At 45.6% G+C, this 22,526-nt stretch overlaps 1 protein-coding gene across 1 annotated transcript in view; it reads left to right on the top strand.

Annotated features, from left to right (window-relative positions):
- The window catches only part of RYR3 (ryanodine receptor 3), a 763,398-nt gene that overhangs the window by 449,662 nt on the left and 291,210 nt on the right, over nucleotides 1–22,526 (top strand). The window contains exons 40-42 of the mRNA XM_088456566.1: nucleotides 3,044–3,158; nucleotides 3,254–3,386; nucleotides 21,330–21,433. Coding sequence (XP_088312692.1) covers nucleotides 3,044–3,158; nucleotides 3,254–3,386; nucleotides 21,330–21,433 — 352 coding nt within the window. The remainder of the gene's footprint in view (nucleotides 1–3,043; nucleotides 3,159–3,253; nucleotides 3,387–21,329; nucleotides 21,434–22,526) is intronic.

The raw sequence follows: 22,526 nt of genomic DNA on the forward strand, positions 1-22,526 counted from the left end.
GACATAACGGGTACACACTGCCCAATGTAGACGATATGTCGTCCGATCCACCGAATCGGACAACATATCGTCTAGTGTGTACTTGGCTTAAGATATTACATTATTATATTAGATATTATTAGAGCTTTTATTATTATCTTTTATTTATAAATCATTGTGCAAAGAGGGGATCATAATACAGACAAATTACACATAAAGACAAGAAACAGAAATGGGCATGGTCCTGCTTGTAAACAGCAAACCCAGCAATTGAAACTTTGCAACATATTAGCATCATTTAAATACACTGTCACTTTGAAGGGCAAATGCTGGGTACACACTGGCCTTTATATCTTGGTTGAGTCGGCAGGTGTGTACAAGCTATATGTCTGTGAACAACGTCGTTCACAGACTTATCGCGTTGGCTGTGCAGCACAGCTGATGTCTTACATATCTGCAGATATATTGGTGCATCCTGCTGTGTGTACGGCCAGTCAGCCGACTGCCCATACACTTGCTGCAGAGGCTGCCGGTGACTGACATCACAACTGGGCGGGTACATGTAAATGCCATAGTGTGTACCCAGCTTTAGTAGAGCAAATCAGCTTGTTCTGTATTGAGACACCACGGCAGCTGTCACTGTCGATCACTTTGTTAGAAATTAAGTCTTTGCAACCATAAGCAAAACTCAGTTATTCCAACAGTTCCACACATGGTGCTAGTAATGCACATAGCAGTCATACAGGCTGATAGATAGAGCCCAAGCATAATAAAACTAAGTGGTAATAAAAGTTAATCAGTCCTGTGTCTTTGAATATTTAACATAGGTATCTATATATGACATGTGGAAGGTGTCTCTGTACACTATAACATATGGAATGTGACTCTATATACTGTACTATGACATATGGAAGGTGTCTATACAATAACAAATGGATTGTATATATGTGTAATATAACATATGGAAGGTGTCTCTATATACTATAACATATGGAAGATGTCAATATACAATAACATATGGATTGTATCTCTGTGTAATACAACATATGGAAGTTGTCTCTGTATATTATAACATATGGAAGGTGTCTGTATACTATAACATGCTGAATGTGTCTCTGTATACTATAACATATGGAAGATGTCTCTGTATACTATAATACATAGAAGGTGTCTCTATACTATAACATATGGAAGATGTCTATGTATACTATAATACATAGGTGGAGGGTCCCTAGATTGCACACCCTAAGCACAATGTGAGGTGCTACTTGCTGAGACTTGTAGTGCTGCAAGCAAAAAAAAAAAGACAGATGCAAGTGCACACTCTAACTATGCTGAACCTAATAATAATACTGCTAAATTACATCCAGGAGGTTCTTAGCATAATAATGGCCATAATTATGGGCCTGCTCACCGCGTCCAGGTGACCTCTATCAGGCAGGTCCCTAACACTCCTATGGAACAAATACAGGGCACGGGACAACCCCAGGCCAACCCAGCAAAACCGCCCCATGGCATCACACTAGTGTGAGATTTAAAGTGAGGGTTAAAGAATAATAAAGAAGAAAGCCTATGTGTTAAGTCCTACATAAGTAGGAGGTTATAATAAAAAGTGTATAAAGTGCTACATATACAAAAAACAAACTAAAGAAGTGAAAAAGTGTACATTATGATGCCATGAAGCAGTCCAGCCACACCAGCCCAGGGAGCCCCGCACCCCAATACCAGTCCCAAAACTGACACACAGCATACTGACATACTATAACATATAGAAGATGTCTTTGTGCAATATATAGTATGGAAGGTGTCTCTGTATATTATAACATATGGAAAGTGAAAGAAGGGGGGTGGGGGGGGGGAGTTGTATCCGCACAGAAAAGATAATAGATATTATTATGTATCCAAATATTGGTTTACCAGCATTCAAAAGAATCTTTAACATCCAAGGGAACATGGATCCAGAAATAACTTGTGCTGGCGGTGCTCCCCAGAGCCAAAGTACAATTGTATTCAAAAGAAGAGAAAAAAGAAGGCTCTTTTTGTGGGGCACTCTTATGTATAATTAATGTCTGATATCCTAAGGAAAGCAACGGAGAATATATCACCTCTCACAAGAGAAACTGAGTATTATCTAACAACGGTTTCTCTTGTGAGAGGTGATATATAGCATTTGTGTCAGATTTTGGACACCAATCTGAGTCATTCTTCGTTGCTTTCCTTAGGATATCAGGTAAATATATAACTGTCATCACATATACAGATAAACAAGTGTGTGGGACATATACTATATTACCATATGTTGGTCCGACATGTGCATATATAATCATAAGCAATGTCCCATATATTAATAAAAATGTTTTCAGAACATTTATTACTGCTGATCCAAATATTTACCCTAGGTACCCAATATAGGGTTGCACATCTGAGACCTATGAACACTAGGTAAAAATGTTCCATGTTACTATCCACAATATTTTCGCCCTTCGCCTTTCTATATTTGTGAAAAGTGTAACTTTATGGAATCAAACTGCAATAATCAATAGGAGGGTTCTAGATTTATTGGACCCTTGTAGTGCATATGAGATGCTATATTTCTATTTCATATGCTCTAGAATTTAATTCAGTTTCCATAATACACAGTATGATTATATTGTAACACACAAGTTTTGACTTTATTTTTGTTGTTTGTGTATACATTTTGGGAATTTATTTTAAAGGATTACAATAAAAGTTTAATTTTAATTACTACATTAATTATGCATAAGAGTGCCCCACAAAAAGAGCCTTCTTTTTTCTCTTTTGAATATAACATATGGAAGGTGTGTCTGTACTATAATATTTTGAAGGTGTGGCTGTATATTATGACACTTGAAAGGCTTTAAAGTTAGTAGAGATGATGAAATTGTAAACATGATTATTTACCACTCAAAGTGCAAAAACATTGACTCTCCATTAAGGAATTGCATGGCAACATAGCATTGTACTCTCAACAACTGCAGTGACATGTTCCCAGCCAGATTTCACTGATCTATTTTTGACTTTTAACACCTGGATTGTATTTTAGTGACATTATGAACAACAAAGTCTTCTATCAGCATCCAAACTTGATGCGAGTCCTAGGGATGCATGAAACTGTTATGGAGGTCATGGTGAATGTGCTAGGAGGCGACAAATCTCAGGTAACTCGATTATTCACATTGGTGTTCTTATCAGCAAAAATGTACATTTTTCAGGAATCTCAATTTCAGCTTGGATCTTATCTGCTCTATTACAGCAAATTGCGTTCCCCAAGATGGTGGCAAGTTGTTGCAGATTCCTCTGCTATTTTTGCAGAATTAGTCGGCAAAACCAAAAGGCCATGTTTGAGCATCTTGGTTACTTGTTGGAGAACAGTAGTGTTGGTCTAGGTATGTATTTTAGCATGTATATTTTTTATGACAGAATGTAATTGCATCTAGTTCTTTCATGTGAATTATCCGTTCAAAGTAAACCACAGTAAAAACAGCTCAGTAACACTGACATAGTTCTAATAAACACTTGTACAGTTTGACAGGAGCCACAAATATTACAATGTCAAAAAATATTGCACTTATACCTAGTTACTGTGGCCCAACAGTCTTCATTTTTACATACCATACAAAATATTATTATATACTTACACAAATGACAATGATATAAAGTATGATCCTCCTGGAGCAGACCCACTTTATGTCCTAAAAAGATATAGGCCCTGATTCAGAGCCGGACGCTCTATCCAGAGCGCTCGCTCTGAATCAGGGCCCTCCTCCATTAATATGGAGCGTCCTCCTGGACGCTCGTATAGCTGTGGGTCACCACCCACAGCATATACGAGCGTCCAACAAGATGGTCGCGATGGTCTTGGCCATCGCGACCATCGGACCTGCGAGTGAAACCCTGTGGTCAGGTTTCTCAACCGCAAGCCCTGGAGTGATTTTGGCTCTATCAGAGCCAAAATCACTCCCACTGACATCACTAGTGATGTCAGTGGGGCCGGCTTCAGACGGTAGGCGTTCCCATCGGAGATGTGCGTTCATCCTCGGATGAACGTACTTCTCTGAATCAAACCCAGTGTCCTTCTTACGCTCCCCAAACCGCTCACCTCCCTACCCGATTTGACCATGGAACTTTACGAACTCTGCATCATTTCCGGTATTATGATTAACTAGCTGATTTGCCTGGTTTCACCCGGGTAGACCTTGGATATTTACTGTTTCCATTAACATCTCAGCACTCCAGTAAGACATTAATCCTTCAACTCTATAGTAATGCATCCCCCCTCATTGCTATATGTAAGACATTACCCTTCCTCACCTGTGTACTAACACAGGGCTCGACAAATACCAGGGGCCAGGTCGCCATGGCTACCAGATTTTGCTGCCTGTCTGGCTACCAGATTTTGCAGTGAGGGAGGAAGCAGATCCTCATCAGCTCTGGCAGAGATTCGTGCCTATAGTATCATGCACAGGAATGCATGTGGTGAGTGTCGCCTGCGGTGACTGCTGTGCCTGTGTCCGTCCCGGCCTGCGCAGATCCCTGTTGTCTGTCCCAGTCTATGCTGATCCTCCTGTATGTCCTGGCTGTCTATCTCTGGCTACATAGAGCTCTCCAGTAGTTGGGTCTGTGCGTGACCAGGGATTGCGGAGCGGCTTCAGAGGGATAGTGGCATGACCATGAGGGGAGGGGGGTTTTGTTGTACTTTCTGGCACCATTGTTTTATGTGAAATGTGGTCCGTTATTACTGGAGGGTGGGGGGTGGAGCAGGGGAGCTGTGCAGAGCAGTGAGGGAGCCTCCATTTTACTGTATCCATTTAACTGTGACCATTTTGTGGACTAGTATAGTGTGTATAAAGGTTGCATAACACACAGAGCTGTGCTCCTTACTCACTCCTGTAATTTTTTTTAGGGGGACGGGACGGTGGCCTGGCTCCTACAATTTCATCCTGGCTCCTTGATTTTAGTAAAATTTGTCAAGCCCTCTACTAACACATTATCCTCCCTCAACTATGTAGTAACACATTTCCCTCCCTTGCCCATGTTGTAAAGCATTTGACATTCCCTTCCCTAACCTGTGTAGAAATATAACTCCTACCTCACACCTCTGGTAACACATTACCCTCACTCACCCCTGTAGTAACTTATTCCCCTCCCTCACCTCTGTAGTAACAAATTACCCCCTCTCACCCCTGTAGTAACACATTCCACTCTCTTGCCTGTGTAGTAACACATTCCCTTCCCTAACCCTGTAGTAACACATTTGACATTCCCCAACCTCACCTGTGTAGTAACACATACTCCTTCGTCACCTGTGTAGTAACACATTTCCTTCCCTCACCTCTCTGGATCAAAGCGGGATTAATTACATCAATACTGAAATCAGGGCCGGCTCCAGGGCTAATAGCACCCTGTGCCGGCCGACTGCTCTGCGCTTCTTATCACGCGTGGCGATAAGGAGGCCACGCCTCCTTACGTCATGTTATCTGAGCGGTTGCCCGCATGGCACGCCTCCAAATAACGTCATTCTGGGGGGAGCCTCACTAGCTGGGCTTCCCCCAGCCCTCTCATGGCAATGAATGGATGCCGGGCACATGCACGCAGCATCCATTCAGACTCCAGGGTCCCGGCACCGCCGCACCAACCCCTCCGATTTGACCAACCACAGGCTGCTTCAGCCCATGGGTGGAACAGCGGGAAAGTACTGTCCCGCTGAAATCGGGATGCTGGGGAAGGGTGCGCCTTCTATGGGTGGCGCCCCTGTTCGACCGCTCAGGTCAAACACCCCTAGAGCTGGCCCTGACTGTAATAAAAGCAACAATGTGTGAACAGAGCTAGAGTAGAAACAATGTGAGTAAATATATAGACACCATAGAAATCACTAAAACATGGATTAGGCAATCAATAAAAGAAAAAAATTAAAAAGACATATTGAATAGATAAATGAACTGATACTGGAACCAAGGATATCAATCCAAAGAGCATCGGATCCAAATTAAATACAAATCTAGACCATAAGCATAAACTGAAACACAACCAATAAACAAAAGTCAAATAATAATAATAAACAATAAGGTCTATGCAAAAAGTCAGCAAACGCAGTCAAACAATACTGTAAACACAAAGGACAGAATGTTCATCAGGAGCCCGCAAGCTCAGTAATCAATATGTCAAATAATGATCGGTAATATGGTGTAAAGAAATCAGCAAGTACTATCAAAATGAAGAATAAAAAGTAAAAATAAACAAATTAAGAAAACAATAAACAAAAATACTAAATACGCAAAGAACAGAATGTTCATCAGGAGACCGCAAGTTCAGTAATCAATGTAGTAAAAAATTGCAATGACCCAGGACAACCAGAGGGCCTGATTCAGAGCCGCTCATAAGCGACCGCTCGTTCGTTCCGAGCAATGTTAGCCCAACTGCGCATTGGTACGGATCGTTATACGCATGCGCTAACCAGTCAGTGCGGCCGAAATTCATGTGCTCGCAAAACAGCGAATGCCTGCTATTTTGAGTGACAGAAAGAGGCGTATGTGGGTGGTAACAGGGGAAGGTGCTTGAAAATGGGGAGTGGAAATCAGAACGCAGGCGTGCTTAAAGGTCAAAACGGGCGTTTTATGGGTGTGCATATTTAAAACAGCAGCGTCATTGACCACGTCACTGGGTTATTTTATAGTCAGAACTGCTCGCAAAATTGTGGTAGCAAACACCAACCCCAAGAATAGCGAGCCGTTCATACCCTTGTCGATGTACTCGATTAATCTAATAAATAGCGGACATGACGTAGGATGCGAGCGGCCAGGGGGTGTATTTTTCCAAAAAACGAACGCAAGTTTTGTTCGCTCGTTCAGACATAGAGGCGTGAACAGACCGCAAACAGCGAACGGTTCATTTGAATAGCCACCCCTTGTTTTAGAATGAACGACCGCAAATAGCGAGTGGCTCTGAATGAGGGCCAGTATTCCCCAAAAAAACACCAAGTAATAGTATAGTGAGGCCAGAATTATCCAAATCACCATCACAAAAAGCATGACAGGGACACATTTTCATTTAGTCCATACGGAGCAACACAGTTCATCCGGTCGATCCATTTAGCTTCACGTTGTAGTAATAATTTCTCTCTATTCTAGGCACTCAATATGTGTATTTATACGAATATTCAATTTTGTTATTATATTCATTATTCAAACTGAAACCTCTATAGTAGCCACCTAATTTATAGAGATGTGGGCTCTCCATCTAAAGAAACATGTATATTAAAATAATAAGTGGTGCTGAGTGTTCAGCTTCTATAGTAGTATAAGAGCCCAATGCAAGATCAATATATATATATATCCAATGTATTTAAATAGAAATGCAATGTGACGCAATTAATTATTTTCTCAATATAAATTGCAACAACATATAACACCAGGTGCTGGACATTCAACTATCTAACATGTAGAGTATAATTCAACGCGAGTGGCTTTGGTAAATGCTAAAAACCATCAAGGCTGGAAATGTCCCAGTATAGAACCCTTCAGGGTGTTGGTCCATTCAAAGAAACGACCTCATAGATGCTAGAGCAACACCCTCACCTGAAAGGTTTTATAATCACCAGGAAGTTCTCAAAAGTGAGTTTATATTCAGGAGTGACTCACTGGAAATTCAAACTGTGGGTGAGCTCGCATCTCTATTCAAACATTTTATATCATGCATAGAATTTCTATTCTATTTTAATTTTACTTTTTCTTGAGCATATACTGGGACAGGGCCGGACTGCCCATCTGGCAGATCTGACAAATGCCAGAAAGCCTGATGGCCAGATGGGCCGGTCTGGCCAATGCTGCTGAGGGGGGGCCTGGGGGGTAGCAGTGTGTATTTGGTGCCGGGCTGCTAACTAATTACAGCTGTTGCACCGGCATGCAGCCGCAGCAGCCCTTAAGAGACAGCACCTCCATCCTTTTCAATCTGGCATCTGTCGCGAGCCAATCTGAGCTGCAGACCGGCTACCAATCAGTAGCGGCGCCAGATTTGAAATGCCTGCACTGTCTCTCCATGGCTGCAGCTGCATGCCAGTGCGCTGGCGGCCTGGCAACAAATTCACCTGCTGCAGCTGATAGCACACGGGGAGGACAAATGCTGCTGGACATACAAAGGGGGAGTGGAGTTAAGAGGCTGCTGGAGGGACACTGGGGGGGTGGCATAATGTGAAAGGAGTGTTACAGTGTGGCAAAATGTTAAAAGGGGCATTACTGTGTGGCATAATGTATAAGAGGCATTACTGTGTGGCCAATTTTTAGTCCCAGTCCGGCCCTGTACTGGGACATTTCCAGTCTTGCTGGATTTTTATCAAGTGTATGAACTCATTGCATTTACTTAGACCACTCACACTGAACTATAGTCTACTTTTAGACAGTTGAATATCCAGCGCTTGGTGCGATATATTATTGCAATTTCTATTATGAAAATAATGAATTGTCACATTGCATTTCTATTTTAAATACAGTACATTGTTTATATTTTTATATATATTGATTTTGCTTTCTGTTCTATTACAGTTATTGAAGCTGAACACTCAGCGCCACATATTCTTTTATTATACATGGTAAAGATGAATGGTCTCTCAAATACACTTGCATACTCTGCACCCATGTTCTTTAATACTTGCCTCTCTAGAGTCCTGCGTCGGAAGCGCTGCACAAATCATGGGGAAAATAGCGTGGCGGCCATTTTCCCAGCGATTTGCACATGCGTAGTTGAAAAACAATGCTGGGAAAATGTCTGCCGCACCATTTTCCCGGAGACCATTTTCCCACAGCGCAAGAGTCTACTCCATGCACCTCCAACTAGAGAGGAGGGGCCCTGATGGAGACTGCCCACAGGCCTCTTCCTCTATCCATACGCCCCTGGTTCTATCAATATTTTGATTCATTATTTTTTCATTGATCACTGTCTGCAGTAGTCACTCAGCTATGGAACATTACTGCAGTTACCACCATAATGACATAGGCTCTGTATCCTGTCTGTATTACACAATCTTGACCCTAGACCCTCCTCCCCTATATGCACATGAACTTGCTTGGGAAACTGGCATTGGGCACCAGTTGTGGGCAGAAACGTGGGACATAATTCACTCTTCTACCCTGAAGTTTTCCATCAGTTTTGCAAGTAAGGAGAATTATAAGGTTCTTACTATATGGTACTTAGTAATAGTATCTGACAGTGTTGACAAACTGTACACTATCAATCATTGCTGGAGGCATTGTGGCCCAAATCGGCACATTTTTCCATTTGTGGTGGATTTGTCAGACAATTGTCCCATTCATAACTGGGATCACTGGACAATGTATGACCCTCACTCCCATAGAGGCAATGAAGTCCTATTCCTCTGACATGTTTCGCTCCTATTATGGGAGCTTTATCAAAGAGTTAAAACTTTTGATAAAGCTCCCATAATAGGAGTGAAACATGTCAGAGGAATATTGTGTGGACTGATTTAAAGGACCCCGGCTATATTTCTACTGACATGCTCATGCTAAAGATTTTACTACTCCAATACCTGCATAATACGGCAGCGCTGACATCACTCTGATAAAGCCCATAAATAACAGACGGCTGGAGACCTCAGCTGAACACTACCATTAGCTCCGGAGGGTGAGGTGTGTGCCGATTTGCGGCCAGCCTGTTAGTGAATGCCATTTACTTACTAACGGCTGAGTCCTCTATATGTTGGAACAGTTCCTATTTATGTTCACATCATTGTGGCTCCATTGATCATGGACTGTGGATATCATATTGTGTGTCCCAGGAGCACCTTTCACTAGTGCACGCAGGGGTGGTTTGTGAGTACCTAGAAACCCCCCTACACGCCGATCCATCACTGCAGCTGACTGATATGAGGAGGCAGCTGTATCAGTAACGCAGCATCTGTCTCCTCATATCGAGAGGTTTCCAGGTGTGCCGCTGGAGAACAGGTGAAAGGTCCCATGCCCACAGTAAACTCTTAACTTAGTTTGGGTCCGGGCAGCGCTGGGCTCTTCCGGGTGGCTCAGGCGCTTCCTGGGCCATGACCAATGGAGACGCGGCGGCGTGACATCATAGGTCACGCCCGCCGCATCGCCGTTACGCTTGCACAGTGCTCCCTGCTGCGCAGTGAGAGGTCATCCATGACAGCCTGTTGCTGTACCCACTTCCACGGCTGAGGGGCAGGGACGGGCTGGCTGGCAACTTTTAGCCTGGGGGGCAAATGCATGCAGGTGGCCCTGGCAGACGAGTAGCGTGTAGCCAGGGTGCCCGAAGAACGTGCGTGCTACAGCGCCCCCCCCTCAAGTGTACCAGGGAGGAGGCGGGTCCATATGGGATTAATGTAAAGTAAAAATAAAGATTAGGTGCAGCCCCCTGTCGTAGTGCCCATATGCAGTGCCCCCCTGTGCCCCAGGAGAGGACCCCCTTATGCAGGCCTCCAGCAGTGCCCCCAGTAGTGATCCCCCCTATGCAGTACCCCTTATACAGTGCCCCCAGTAGTGGTCCCCCCTGTGCCCCCAGTAGTAAGCCCCTTATATAGTGCCCTAGTAGTGGTCCCCCCTGTGCAGTGCCCCCAGTAGTAAGCCCCTTATATAGTGCCCCCAATAGTGGTACCCCCTATGCAGTGCCCCTTATATAGTGCCCCCAGTAGCAGTCCACCCCCCATGCAGTGCCCCCAATAGTGGTAACCCTTATGCAGTGCCCCGTAAATAGTGGCCCCAGTTGTAGTCTCCCCCTATGCAGTACCCCCAGTATTGCCATTTATATAGAGCCCCCAGCAGTAGTCCCTCGATGCAGTGCCCCCAATGGTAGTCCCCCATATGTAGTGCCCCTAGTAGTAGTCCCCTCCCCCTATGCAGTGCCCCTAGTAGTAGTCCCCTACCCTTGTAGTGCCCCTAGTAGTAGTCCCCTACCCTTGTAGTGCCCCTAGTAGTAGTCCCCCCCCTTGTAGTGCCCCCAGTAGTAGTCTCCCCCTTGTAGTGCCCCCAGTAGTAGTAGCCCCCCCTTGTAGTGCCCTCAGTAGTAGTAGCTCCCCTTGTAGTGCCCCCAGTAGTAGTAGCCCCCATTGTAGTGCCCCCAGTAGTAGTAGCCCCCCTTGTAATGTCCCCAGTAGTAGTAGTCCCAAGTAGTAGTAGTTCCCCCCTTGTAGTGCCCCCAGTAGTAGTCCTCCCCCCTTGTAGTGCCCCCAGTTGTAGTAGTCCCCAGTAGTGGTAGTCCCCCCCTTTGTAGTGCCCCCAGTAGTGGTCTCCCTCCTTGTAGTGCCAGCCCCCCTCCCAGTAGACACACATAATAAAAAAAAAAAAAACACTTACCTGAATCCTTGCTCCCGCCACCACCATCCGCTTCTCCGTCTGTCCGGCCGGGCCACTCTGCATTATGGGCCACTCTCCCATTACCCACTGCGGGAGCTGGAAGATGGAGCGGCTCCTGCAGTGGGTGCAGCAGCAGCTGATGAGAGTCTGTCAGACTCTCATTGGCTACTGATCAAAACAAACACACAGCTGCCGGAGCCGGCGGCTGTGTGTTAGTGTAGCGCTGACCGAACTCTGTCTGGTCAGCGCTACAAACGCGGTGCAGCCTGTGTCACAGAGTCAAAAGACTGCCCGCGGCCCGCATGGCACTGTTGACGGGGGGCACATGGCACCCTGTTTTTTTTTATTTGAGGGGAATACATTATTTGAATGTATGGAAACCCCCCTTAAAAATACTGCATTTGCCCTGCCTTTTTTACCACATTAAAGAGAAAATTTATATGTTGAAATCCATTTATCACAGCTTATGGAACATTGATACATACAGGATTCTCCCTTTTATACATCTTTTTTCTGGATAATTAATTTTTATGGAACTCTTGTTTTCATTAATTCCCTGATTGAATATTAAAATATCTATTGTACTGTCTTTTTCGAATATAGAAATTGATTCTTAGAAAAATTCATGTGCAATCTTTTTTATATATGCTTTAGATTTATTCCATAGACAAAAAACCTTACGTTTTCACATGTCCCATTACGGCTTCTCAGACATGATTTGAAATTTCACAAAACCTACTGAATTTGTGCCACTCAAACTTAAAAAAACAATGAAATTCCGATCATTAAGGCTGACGCCTTAATGGACGTGTTCCTTGCGCAATACAGATATGGTATGCTATCACACCCTGTGGTTAACTGCAGACTCAGCACTCTTCCAGAGTGAGATTGCTGTCACTCACAAAATGGTAGAGATGCTAATTCACAGAATTGTGTGCTTATTGGAATACACACATGCAGTCTATGCAACTGAGGTCTGAGCAAAAGATAGAGCTGCACAGATGGGATAAGACTGGAGTGGATGTGGAAGAGACAGAGCAGTGTGGATGGGGACAGATAGGCGTGGATAAGGGGGGGGGATTAAGCAGCACTGATGGGAAAGAGCCAAAGTGATGCAGATGGGTGGAAAATGGTGTGGATGGGGGGACAGAGTGATGCAGATGGGTGGAAAAGAGTGATGCGGATGCAGGGGAGACAGAACGGCATGGTTTGGGAGAAGAGAGCGACGTGGATGGGGGTACAGAGTGGCATGGTTGCGGGAAGAGAGCAGCACAGATGGGTAAAGACAGATTGGTACGGATGAGAGAATACAGACTAGTACAATGGGAAAACACTATTAGAGATTGGGGAAGACCGTTTTCCATGGTTGGGGGGGCAGAGTGGTGCAGATGGAGGAAGAAATAGTGGCACAGATGAGGGGAAGACAGAGCGGTGTGGCAGGGGGGAAGGTGATGGTGCAGATGGAAGGAAACAGAGTGTCCCAGAGGCAGAAAGACAGGGCGGCACGGATGATGTAGCAGAAAAACTCATTTCACATCAGCATGTGCATAACTGCACGTGATATTGTGTTGGTAAAAACATGTAATTTGTATGTAGCATCCTTTGTGTGTGAAAAGATGTCAAGCCTTCCTGAGGCAGGCATAAACTTGTCTCGCTGTATAGGGAATAAAAGAAATATGTCTGTGGAAATTATAGGACAGCTGGACAGACCCTTGATAAAACAGTCATTAAGAGCCCTGTGTTCTGTTTGGGGACAGTGATCAAAAAATAGTTGTTTACACAGAAAGACACTCGGCCTCGGCAGGTGTGAATTTCTTTACTTAGTTGCTGTGCACGTTTATGGCCTCAGCCTGCTTCCCAACTTCAAAGAGAGCTGAATGTATAATTAAAGAACCCCTGCTCATGTGGCCAGGAAACCCTGAGCTTCAGCCAGCTGGACAATCCACTCTGAGCCTAAAAGGGTTAAAATCACCCCAGTAAGGAGGGGTGAGGGGTGCCTGGAAAAGCAGGCATAAATATGTGACTCAACCCTGGCCCTTTGTTCACTCTGCATGAGGCTATCAAAGGATACAGATGATCCCTAATTCATCACTGTGAAGGCCTCATCCCAGAACCATTTAATCCAACGTGATTTGAGTGGTTTGTTTCTCCGAGTTCTTATTTTATTTTATTTTCTGGAAATTGTAAGTAATGGTGTGATTCTTTTTAACATTATTATGTTCTCTGTAACTTTTTGTACATAAGCTTTGCAGATATTCTTTAATTAAACATTAATTCTAGTTCTGGATCTGTGTTTTTATGACCCAAGGCCTCATATGGCTCATGTTACCTATTTTTTACTAAGTATTGATAATTGTGTATGCTGGTGAGAGCAGAAGCTTTCCTCATGCTTTAGCATTACATTTTGCTTCTGCTGGTGGCAGTTAGCAGGTTTAGTTAACCACATGTACTGAGGTAACCTGTAAAAGTCATGGGTGACGATTCTCAGATTGGCGTATCTTGGGGGTCGGCCCGCAGGACTGTGACACATGGGGAAAGACAGATTGGTGCAGATGAGGGAATAAAAAACTAACACAGTTAGGAGACCACACAGCTTTAGGGTTTGGAGAAGTTATAACAGCATGGAGGCGAAGATAGTGTACATTCATAGACAGAGTATGATAGTCTAGAATTTAAGGAGCTGAATGTGTATTCTGAATGAGCTAGATGTATGGAGTGAGAAGGATGTTGGAACCCAGTGGGATTGTTGTGGTAAATGAATGGGAAGATTGTGGGCATTGAGTGGGATGTGTGTGCCACATAACTGCTCAGACCTGCATAGACTGCATGTGTGTATTCCAATGAGCACACAATTCCCTGAATTAGCAGCTCCACCATTTTGTGAGTGACAACAATCTCATTCTGTGAGAGTGCTGAATCTGCAGTTAACCACAGGGTGTGATGGCATACCATATCTGTATTGTGCAAGGAACACATCCATTAAGGTGGCAGCCTTAATGATCGGAATTTCATTTATTTTTTAAGTTTGAGTGGGACAAATTCAGTAGGTTTTGTGAAATATCAGATCATGTCTAAGAAGCCTTAATAAGACATGTGAATCCGTAAGGTTTTTTGGCTATGGAATTTCATTGCTCTTTTAAAATTTATTAATTATCAGGGTTTGAAGGAGCAAACCAGGCCACCTGCAGAGGAGAAGGGCAACAAAATGGTACATTAGCGCAGATGGAGGAAGGCGGCACACAGGAGGTGTTTTGGGGGTGCACAGGGAGAGATGGTTGCAGGGTTGGGCTGGAGGAGTGCGGGGCAGCGGCAGCAGTGGGGGTGCAGAGTGGCAGCAGTGGGGCAGTGCACAGGGGCATCAGTGGGCGACAGGGGCTCACTGGCACTGGGCATGCATCTGAGAAAATAAAATCAATAAGACACAGATGCTTGGATGTATCAGTGAGATATATCTATGCATCTATGTTAAAAATGTAATATGTGTAAAATAAAATTTAAAAAAGTACATGCCCCCCCCCACCCAAAGTACAACCAGCCCCGGGTTTTCCACTGCCAGTCCCGGTTCTGAAAATACAGGGGACAAAAGAGCGTTGGGGTCCCCTGCATTTAGCACAACTAGCTAAATGTATTTAGCATGACCAGCACTGGGCTCAGCCAAGCCGGTCCGGTTGTTTGAAATACAAGGGACAAAAAGCATAGAAGGTCCCCTGTATTATACATAACCAGCACCGAGCTCTTTCTAGCAGGGGGATAATGCCACAGCCAGGGGAACCCTTCCACCGGGTCCCCTGGCCGAAGCATTAACCCTGACCGCTAGTCTGCCCAGGCTGAGGAACCCTGTAGAGCAGAGGACCCCCCAAAAAAGGGGGTCCCCCTCTCCAGGGCACCCCAGGCCTGGGCTGATAGCCCGGGGCTATCCCCAGCATCCCTGCGCCATGTTGATTATGAAAATGTGGCCCCCTCCCCCTAAAGCACAACCAAGCCCCTGCTCTTCACTGCCGGTCCTTGTTGTAAAAATACAGGGGATAAATAACATAGCGGTATTTAACACAACCAGCACCGGGCTAATCAGAACCAGTTCTGCTTTCCAAAATACAGGGGACAAATGACAGAGGGGTCCCCTGTATTCAGCACAACCTGCACTGGGCTCTGAGCCAGTCCTGGTTCTGGAAATACAGGGGGGAAACTTGCATTGGGTCCCCATGTATTGTCCAGAACCAGCACCAGAATTTTCTCTTTCGTCTAGGCTGGGGGTCACTGGACCAGGGGTTGTAGGTGGGAAGCGTGGATTTGGCACTAGCACTGAAATCTATAACTCCTCACCTCTGCAACCCCTGACTTCAGTGTAAGTTTAGTGCCTGTGGAGAGAGGCACGTTGTTTCAGGGCTGCTCTGCAGCTCTGGTTTAGCTTAGGGATTTTTTCTTTTATTTGTAATGTTATGTTTATTTATTACTATAGGTACTGTGCACTGCTTATAGCCGCACACAGCTGGAGTAAAGGGGTGGGGACAGCCACATCTAAGAGGGGGATGGCACTGAGCGCTTCCCCCATTTCACACACTCTGGTCTCTGAAGAGGCCGTCTGTCCCCAACGATAGCGCTCTGCTGTTACCTGGTAGAGGTGTAGGCAGTCAGCGTGGTCCTGGATGGCGGTCGCCATCTTGCCGGGTTTCTTGTCGGCGGCTCCTGTGGGGAGAGCGGCGACTACAGACCGACCACAGGTGAGACCTACAGCAACACCACACTGGACAAGCTGATCTTGGAAGCTATGCAGTGTTGGGCCTGATTAGTGCTTGGATGGAAAACCACCTGGGATACCAGGTGCTGTAGGAATATGTGGGTCAGTCCAAGTGCTTTCCCCACTGAGGGGAGTAACACTTGAAGGAAGGAGCAGCGAGGCTCGCTTCAGTATGACGGGGGAGGAGCAATGACAGGAACTATAACAGGAACAGGGGTTTTACTCCAACTTGTTCCTAGTCCAGAAAACTAACAGCTCTTATCGGCCAATTTTTAATCTACGAGCCTTGAATGCCAGCCTGTGGGTGGAACGGTTTTGCATGGAGTAGCTCCGATCAGTGATCCAGGGATGTCAGCAAACGAGTTTCTGGCATCTATCGACATCAGAGATGCATATCTCCACAAACAGATTTGGGAGGGGCATCAATCTCTACTCAGGTTTGCGGTCGGAAGAGCCCATTACCAGTTCCAGGCTCTGCCGTTCGGTTTGGCTACAGCTCTGTGGGTTATCACAAAGATCATGGCAGCAATGGCAAGCTTACTGCATTCCGAGTGAATAACAGTGATTCCCTATTTGGAGGATTTGCTAGTAAAGGCAGATTCCGCTGTCCAACTTCAGCTCCACCTGGATCACACAGTGCAGGTGTTACAGCATCATGGGTGGATACTGAATCTCGAGAAGAGTTGCATCAGGCCGTGTCAACGTCTGACGTTTTTGGGGGTGATCTTCGATACAGCACTGGAAAGGGTTTTCTTGCCCGAGCCCAAAGCCCGGGCCCTTCAGGACTTAGTCAGGAAAGTGCTGTCTGCCCCTCGGCGATCCGTTTGGCTGGACATAAGGTTACTAGGCACGATGGTCTCTACCTTCGAGACCATCCAGTACAGCTGCTTCCATTCACGGATTCTCCAGTGGGAGATTCTCCGGAATTGGACAGGCCACTCAGGCGACCTTTCTTCTCAGTTGCTGGTTCTGTCAGACAGCACTCGTCAGTCACTTCGCTGGTGGCTGAATACAAATCACCTTCTCCAGGGTCGGTCCCTGGTGACTCCCAACTGGATTATTGTCACTACAGACGCAAGTCTCAGAGGTTGGGGAACGGTGATGGAGAACCTCTGTCTCCAGGGGACCTGGTCGTCATCAGAGATAGGTTTCCCAATAAATATGCTGGAGCTCTGGGCCATTTATCGGGCACTGCGCGGGGCTCAGGCCCTCCTGACAGGCTGACCAGTGAGGATCCAATCAGGCAATGCTAATGCATGGCATATGTAAACCAACAGGGCAGAACCAAAAGCACACTTGCCATGGCAGAGGCAAGTCTCATTCTCTCTTGGGCGGAGACGTTCCTCCCGGAAATTTCAGCAATCTTCATACCGGGAGTGGAGAATTGGGAGGCAGACTACCTCAGCAGGACTACGTTCCTGCCAGGGGAGTGGTCTCTCCACCAGGAGGTTTTCCAACAGCTGGTCCAGAGATGGGGGCTGCCGGAGGTGGACCTGATGGCGTCTCGCCACAATTGCAAGGTCCCTCAATTTTGTGCAAGGTCCAGAGATCCTTTGGCATTCGCAGTGTATTCCGTGACCGTTCCCTGGAACATTCATCTGGCTTACATTTTCCTCCAATTCCCATGTTACCAAGAGTACGCAGGTTTCAGTCATCCTAGTGGCTCCAAACTGTCCGTGCCGGTCGTGGTTTGCTATGGTTCTCAGGCCAGCCGCAGGGCCGGGTTGGAGTCTGCCTCTGCGGCCAGATCTTCTGCTACAGGGGCCATTGTGTCACGAGGGCCTATCACAGTTGGCTTTAATGGCCTGGTTGTTGAGACCGGGCTCTTGAAGGCCAGCGTTTTTTTCCCTTCAGCCATCAGGACCATGCTCCGGGCGCGGAAATAGGTTTCCACGCAGAACTACCACAGGGTTTGGAAAACCTATATTGTGTGGTGTGAGCAGCGGGGAGTACATATACTGCCCAGTTCCGCCTGCCAAGATTTTTAGCATTTCTGCAGGGCGGTCTGGAGGCCGGCTTAATCTTTGAAGGTACAGATTTCTGCTCTTTCCTTTTATTTTCAGCAGCGTTTGGCTCTCCTTCCAGAGGTGCAGACTTTTTTACAGGGGGTCTTGCGAGTACAGCCTCCGGTTCAACCACCAGTAGCGCCATGGGATTTGCCCCTGGTTCTGTCGGCTCTTAAGCAGGCTCGGTTTGAACCTTTGGAATCCATGGACCTTCGGTTCGTAACGTGGAAAGTGGGTTTTCTTATGGCCCTTTGCTTCGGCTTGGCGGGTCTCTGAGTTGGGGGCCTTGTCCTGCAAACCACCTTTTCTTGTTTTCCATGATGATAGGGCTGTGCTCAGAATGGTTCCTTCTTTTTAACCGAAAGTGGTTTCAACTTTCCACTTCAACCAGGAGATTGTTTATCCTGTTTTCTCATCTTCAGAGTCCTCAGGGGACCAGGACGATCTATCAATGTTGGATGTTGTCCGGGCCCTACGCATTAATTTAGACAGGACTTCGATCTTACGTAAGACGGACTCTCTATTGGTTCTCTACGATGCCCACAAACGGGGCGGGCCAGACACAAAGCAGACCATTGCAAAATGGCTCCACTCAGTGATTTCAAGGGCTTACTCAGAGGTGGGGCACCCGGCACCAGCTACGGTGTTGGCTCATTCCACTAGTGCTGTGGCGGACTCCTGGGCAGTGCGTCACGGGCCTTGACTGAACAGGTTTTTCGCGCAGCTACCTGGTCCTCTGTCCACACATTTGTGTGGTTCTACAGGTTTCATGTTTTTGCCTCTGGGGACGCCCATTTTGGGCGTACAGTTCTCCGGTCAGGCAATCTGAGAGTTCCTCCCATGGGGGAGGCTTTTGAACATCCCATGGTCCAGTGTCCCCCAGCCTAGACAAAATAGAAAATAGGATTTTTGTGTACTTACCGTTGAATCGTTTTCTCTGAGTCAGTCTGGGGGACACTGCGTTCCCTCCCTCACGCTCAGCGGTATGGAGTAGGGGTTATGATTTTGGGTCGTTTTGACTGTCAATTTAATTTTTATTTTTCGGAGTGACAGTGTCACTGAGTAGTGCTTCTCCTTACTAGGCACTTTTGAAGTTGTACTGAAGGTAGGGATTACAGAAGGAAGGAGTTATATATTTCAGTGTTAGTGCCAAATCCATGCCTTCACACCTACAACCCATGGTCCAGTGTCCCCCAGCCTGACTCAGAGAAAAGGATTCAACGGTAAGAACCCAAAAATCCTACTTTTCTAGCGGGGGGCTAATGCCACAGTCAGGGGAGCCCTTTCACCAGGTCCCCCAGTCGAATCATCAACCCTGACCGCTAGTCAGTCCAGGCAGGGGATCCCTGGGGAGCTGGGGACCCCCCCAATAGGGTCCACATCTCCATGGCCACCCCAGATCTTTGGCATCTTCGCCTGGCGGGCATCATCCCGCCAGGGCTTCGGCATCTTCGCCTGGGGTGTGGCGGCCAATTAGCTCTTTTGCGCAGCTGCCACCACCCTACGGCTTCTGGTGTCCTCTTCACCTAGTTGGCAGCAGGCTGTGTCAGCTCTTGCATGGCCGCCGCCCACTAGGACTTTTGGTGTCTTCCATCTTCTGCAGCTCTTTATTGCTGCCTCCACGCGGTTGGACTGCCATGCCGCCTCCTTGCGCTGGCTTATATAAGCCAGCCGAGGGGGGCAGGCTGATGACGTCACGAGCCGTGATTGGCTCGTGGTGGCCATCTTTGAATTTCAAAAATGGCGCTGAGGCAATATTTTTGAAATGGGCTCTGCTGCCGAACTCGGCAGAATGGCTGGCAGGGACTGTATCCTCTTGGATACAGGCCTGCCGCCAACACCCACACAGACGCCGGGTCCCGCAGGTGCACCACCGCCGCTGTAGCCCACTCCACGCCCTCTACCGTGTCCACGTTTCTGCCCGCTGCCATTGCTGGGTCGCCCTGCCGCTAATGCCCGCAACCAAGTGAAGCCACAGTGAATACACCTGCTGGAGGCTCCTACTGAGTTTGCGCAATGAATTGAAGCTTCCTATCTCTATAATGGCGCAATTGTAAGGTAATAGTTTAAAAACTTTCTCAATTACCTGAACCCCAAAAGGCCCTATTCTGGAACAAGAGGTACCTTATAAAACAAACCCCAAGTCTAAATTCGGCCCCTACCCTGAGTTATGCCTTCCCAAAAATCCCCCATAGAGAACAGCAGAAAAGTGGCCCTGAGTGTCAGAAAAAACTGACAGGTGGAACTTTAGATTACTCCCAACTCCTCATATTTAATTGTTTTGCCCTAAAATTTGGCATGCAGCACCGAGCGACAGTTCTACATGTCCATGCCAAATTTCAGCTCGGTACTTCCCATAGCTATTGAGGTGTAGCCCCTTAAACACCATGCCCCCCCCCCACTGGAATTCTCTATGGAGAATTCCGTTTTTTTCGATCAGCCTTAATATAAGGGCACGACTGTACCCTTATAATATAATATATTTTTAGATGGAATAAAGTTGTTCCCTTAGTTATATACATACCTGTGTCTTTGTGTCGGTAATTTCTGCCATAGTAGAATATTTTTATAAAAGCAGTACCAATTTTTCTTTTTTGAATAACTTGCTAAACACGCAAACAATCTTGGCCTCACATTGCCTGTGCAGCAATGTATCAACTAGTTACTCATAATCGGAAGAAAGCTGGTCCTCCCACGAAACTAGAGGTACTGAAACAGGTTCGGTTCATCTCTGGAATGGAGTAGACCACTAGCATCTACTGCTACAATTGATAAATTTAATGCTATATGGGACCCTTAGTACTCTCAGCACTGCGTCCCCTTCCCCCACACCATATAGGTCATACTTGCTCATTTACTCCAATTATTTTTGCTCTTATGCTCAGCTCGCTCTGCTATCTTCCTCCCCACTTCTGTACCCCTCTTTGGTTACCCTGCACATCTGACATTAATTTCCCTTTTGTGATCTTCTGGTATCTTCCCCAACACAGTTACATTTATTTCTGTTTTCTCAATATCCTCCTTCTCCTTCTGTTTTTTTTTTTTAAATACATAGCCTTTACTTTCTCATTCAGCATATAGACATTTAAACAATGCAAATATACTGTATCATCGGCATGCAAAAACATTTTTACATTGTAATATCTCTATAGTCTATACCCTTCCTCCTTATGGTTTGTCAATCTGACCTCATAAAGTAGTGTACTGTATTGGTAAATTTTCATTGTGATATTTTTTGCATTTGATGGTTTAATAAAATGCTCTTTCCAGCATCTCCGTCTATGCGAGGTTCCACACCACTAGATGTCGCTGCAGCATCTGTGATGGATAACAATGAACTTGCTTTGGCTTTGCAGGAGCCAGATCTGGAGAAGGTAATTATTAGTAAATCATTGGAAAATTGAAAAATGTTCATCCTGTCACTAACTTTAATCCTACAAACATCTAGAAATTGCATGTACTTTATTAGCTAAAGGCCATTTGATGTTGTATTGCAGTGATGTATAATACATGTAACACCTTAGGTAGAAAGCAGATTGTTACTGACGCTGTTGAAAGCTGTTAGAACAAAGAGTTGTTGTCACAGGAGGTCACATGACCGTCTAGAGTAGGTTTTATAACTAACCACAGTCACGTAGTCAGAAGGCTGGTCACATATTTTCAGTCTTATAAAGAAACAATATACTAAACTATAAGCCATGCACGGAATAAAGAACATATGCAGTTAGTCTCTCACTCTCTCTCGCGTGCGCGCTCTCTCTCTCTCTCACTCACTCTCGCGCTCTCTCTCTTCCTGTATATGTTTACATACTGATTGAGCACCATGGCGCCCGTGTACATTGATAGGGGAGTGCCGGTGATGTGGACTGTATGTATGTGTGTGTATATGTATGTGACTGTATGTATATATATATATATATATATATATATATGTGTGTATACACATACAAAAAAAAGAGGGAGCGAGAAAGAGACACTAACTGCAAATGTTCCTAATTCTGTGCATGACAGTTTTTTTCTTTATATTGTTTCTTTTTCTTTTGTTCTATATATAGTTCTGCCACTTAATGACACCAATGGGACCAAAGCTGTCTCATCCACCTTATAAGGTGCTCCCCTTCACTATGCTGGTCGACCACTATTAATGATGTCACGTGCCATGCATCACGCTACCATAGACATCACGCTACCATAGACACCACAAGTGTAAACAGGCACAGTCATGGGCGTAACTACCATAGCTGGTAGGGGATGCTATGGGGACTTAAAAGACCTAGTTACGTCCCTATTATATAAATTACTGTAACAGTACAAGCTAGTTGCACTTAAAAAAAGAACAAATATTAAATAAAATGTGTAAAACAAAAAACTATTTTAATAAGAAATGTTAAAAATAATTAAAAAGTTACTGAGAACAGCACAGCACCAAGAGTCAGGACACACAGCTTGTGGAACACTGGAGCCGCA

This window comes from Taudactylus pleione, unplaced genomic scaffold, assembly GCF_031769625.1.
Source record: "Taudactylus pleione unplaced genomic scaffold, aTauple2 ptg000707l, whole genome shotgun sequence".
Classification (NCBI taxonomy): domain Eukaryota; kingdom Metazoa; phylum Chordata; class Amphibia; order Anura; family Myobatrachidae; genus Taudactylus; species Taudactylus pleione.